This window comes from Natator depressus, chromosome 1 (genome assembly GCF_965152275.1).
Source record: "Natator depressus isolate rNatDep1 chromosome 1, rNatDep2.hap1, whole genome shotgun sequence".
Classification (NCBI taxonomy): Eukaryota; Metazoa; Chordata; order Testudines; family Cheloniidae; genus Natator; species Natator depressus.
The window spans coordinates 3,245,653-3,249,336 of NC_134234.1; the positions used below are offsets into that span (position 1 = coordinate 3,245,653).

At 51.8% G+C, this 3,684-nt stretch overlaps 1 protein-coding gene across 1 annotated transcript; it reads left to right on the forward strand.

Annotated features, from left to right (window-relative positions):
• Positions 1-1,712: 1,712 nt before the first annotated feature.
• On the forward strand, positions 1,713-2,711 carry LOC141981002 (olfactory receptor 52R1-like). The gene has a single exon (XM_074942825.1). The coding sequence runs from the start codon at positions 1,713-1,715 to the stop codon at positions 2,709-2,711; it is 999 nt and encodes a 332-aa protein (XP_074798926.1).
• Positions 2,712-3,684: the final 973 nt, after the last annotated feature.

Below are 3,684 nucleotides of genomic sequence, written 5' to 3' on the forward strand. Positions count from 1 at the left end.
AGTGTACCCAGGGCTGGAGGGCATTGTGCATGGGAGAAAAGCATTGTGAAAGGGGACAGAGGGCACTTCTCAGGGGGATAACACTCAAAAGATTCCCATCCATTTCCACAGGCAGGAGTCATTGTGGCAGATATCTCTCTCCTGAGGGGAAGCAAGGAAGCAAGGATGCATCTACTACATGCTTGCGGCTTCCACCCCGATCCCTAAGCTGCTCATCTGTGTGCTGCTTTAGTCCTTGCCCAAATAATTGCAGAATGGGGCGGGAAAGTGTCCCTCAATGGCGAAAGGAATAAAGGAGCTCTGCTAGGGACCCTCTGGCACAGGATTGTGGAGTACCTGCAGAAAGTTTGCTGGAGAATTCTTTGGAGGAATCCTGTGAAATCTCAGTGTGCATCAACACACTGTTCCACCGTGCTCCTTCGCTGCACAGGGCAATGCCCAGCACACAGAAACACAGCCAGCCTTGTACATTTCTCTTGTACACACTTCCACACTTCACAAAGCAAATCCATTTACCACGGAGTCTTTTCTCCTGCTTCTGGCCCACCTAACTGTAACTGCTGATACTGTCTGGACACCTCCAGAGTGGAGAAGAGCTCCTGACTGTGCACGGGGAGACTTTGGCAAACCAGTAAAGTGCCTGAAACCACTATGGCTTATTGCTAAAAGCAGCCAAGTCAGCAGGCTGTAAATTAGCCAAGTCCGCAGGCTTAGCTTAACCAAGGCAGGAGTGGGGGGGGGCGCTTGGGTGCCAGAGAGAGGGCAGCTTGACCCTGCATCCTTCCTTATAGGAATTGTGTTGAAGTGGCTGATACATGCATTTTCGAAGAGCAGGATGTGCCCCAGGAATGTCTATTGGGGCCTCATGGCTGCAAACTCTGAAAAAACCCACACCTGGTTAATCGATAATCAGAAGGAACCTCTCGCTTGACCATTGAAACTGCTTGCTTAACAAGTTTGCTTTAAGGCTCATGTCATTCTATTACTAATGTATAAATAAGGTGGGGAAGGTTGAGGTGGTGGGACTCTTCGGGACTGGTCTCTTCCTCTGGATGCATCTTGTGTTTCCCACCGGCAGACGGGCTGCCACTGTGCCACACGAGAGCCACACTCAACTTTGGTAATTATCAAGGGTTCGGGGTGTTTGCGGACGTGTTTATAGCTGCTTGAGACGAGGTAGAGTTTAGCTATAAGCGAAAGCACTCTTGTGTTGTCCTGTTTGTGCTGCTATCTATCAGTTGGACTGCCATGTCTCCCCTGATTTATTTCCTGACACCGCCTCGCACAGAGTAAAAGTTACCAAGAGCTTTGGGTTCAAAGAACCCCTGGGAACAACTGGACACAGAACTGGCCAATGCTGGCACGGGCTCCACATCTTCTAATGTCTCCAGATCTTCATCGATGTCTTTCTCCTCTGGGTTAAGTCCAGTTTAAATCGGATCCAGCCCCGCTGAAGTATCCATGGGGGTCTTGGTTGTGGAGGTGGGGTCACTGCCAAGAATAATGTCCAACTCCTTAAAAAATGGCAGGTTTGGGGCACAGCACTGGACTGACCATTTGCCTCCCTTGCCTTCTGGTACGTGTGCCTCAGCTCCTTTCCCTTTGTGCATATAGTGTCTCATATTATCATTTTCTCTTCATCCAGGCATTTGTACTGCAACCATCCTCGTAGAGGCTGGTCACATACAGGAAGTCAGGGGGACGTACGGTACATGCAGGAGACACCGTTCTCCCTCAAAGTTGGACATCTTCTCCCCTACTCCATGTCAGATTCCAACACAACCCACCTCACCAACCCCTGCACCTTTATCCTGCTGGGGATTCCTGGCCTGGAGGCGGCCCATGTCTGGATCTCCACCCCCTTCTGTGCCATGTATGCCATAGCCATCTTGGGGAACTTCACCATCCTGTTCATTGTGAAGACAGAGCCGAGCCTCCATGGGCCCATGTACTATTTCCTCTGCATGCTGGCTGTCACTGACCTGGTCCTCTCTACATCCATCTTTCCCAAAATGTTGAGCATCTTCTGGTTCAATTCCAGGGAGATTGATTTCAGTGCCTGCCTCACCCAGATGTACTTCATTCACTGCTTCTCAGCGATGGAGTCTGGGATCTTTGCGGCCATGGCTCTGGATCGCTACGTGGCCATCTGCCATCCCCTGAGACATTCTACCATCCTGACAAACCCCATTGTGGCCAAGATCGGCCTGGCCGTGGTGTTACGCTGTGGGATGCTCGCACTGCCCTATCCCTTCCTGGCGAGGCGGTGGCCATATTGCAGAACCAACATCCTTCCCCAGCCATACTGCCTGCACATAGCCGTGGTGAATCTGGCCTGCGCCGACATCCGCATCAGTAGTTACTACGGACTCTTTGTGCAATTCAGTATGATGGGTCTCGATGTGATTTTTATTGTCGTGTCCTATATCCAGATACTCAGGGCCATCTTCAGCCTCCCCACAAAGGATGCCCGGATCAAGACTTTTGGGACCTGCAGCTCCCACCTCTTTGTCATTTTAGCCTTTTACATCCCACGTCTCTTCATCTCCCTCCTGTACCGGTTTGGCCAGAATGTGGCTCTGAATTTCCACGTTCTCTTTTCCAACGTTTACCTCTTCATGCCCCCCATGCTAAACCCCATCATCTATGGGGTAAGGACCAAACAGATCTGGGACAGGCTGCTCTGCCTCTTTATTCATGAAGGGCCCTAATGGTTTCTCCTCAGGCTCTGACTCTGAGATTGAGCTACGTGCAGACCCGGCTGCTTATATGGTGCTGGACTCTCTTCTCTGAATCACTGAGTGGACAGTCAAAGCAACATGTAATCCTTTTGTGGCCTTACTGTGCTGTGTGTGAGTGTGAGAAATTGAGAAATCGGTCTGTGTACAGTTTATTAATTCATAGGGATCTCACCTTTCTAATTGCTGGTAACTGGACCCCTGAGGCCCCGTGCCCTGCCCTGCCTGTACCTGCAAAGCCCTGCCCCACTTCTTCCAAAATGCCCCTCCCCCATCCCAGCTCTTCTCCCAAGGCCCCACCTCTGTTCCTGTCTCCTCTTATCCCCAACCCCATCCACTCCTGATTCATACCCACTTCCCTCCTCACCCCCGCAGCTGGGCTCGCTCTGCTCTGTTGCGGGGACAGAAACTGCTTCAGCCTGACAAGGAGCCTTCAATGAGCGCAGCGAGGACTCAGTGCTGGGGCCAAGGGGACAATGAGAAGTGGAGGGGGAAGCCAGGAATCCTTATAAAAGCAGCTGAGGTTGGGAGCAGTGTTATCGTGCAGGTGGGCTTAGACTGTGCATCTTACAGCTTGTGGGCCCTAAAGCTCAGCCACAGACCCCTGAGGGAAGAGACCATTGTGTGGCTTATTTCATTAGCTTTTGGCTCCCTGTTGTTCCTAATCCCTGGGAACCTCCAATGCAGATGGGCTGGGAGCCCTTTGACTTGAGCCAGGGCTTAGGGTCAGGGCAAGTGATCAGCTTTGAAGCTCAGTGGACAACTCTGTGAGTGGTGGAAGGAGAAGCCCCTGTGTTAGTTGGGAAGGCGGGATGCTCAGAAGAGACCAGGGTGGGTTTGGTAGCTCACAGGGAGGGAGATAAACAGCAAGCCTTCCATTAGCCAGGTATTTACACATGTACACGCCACCTTCTCTGGAACTACCGGGCACCCGTTGCCCAGGGGC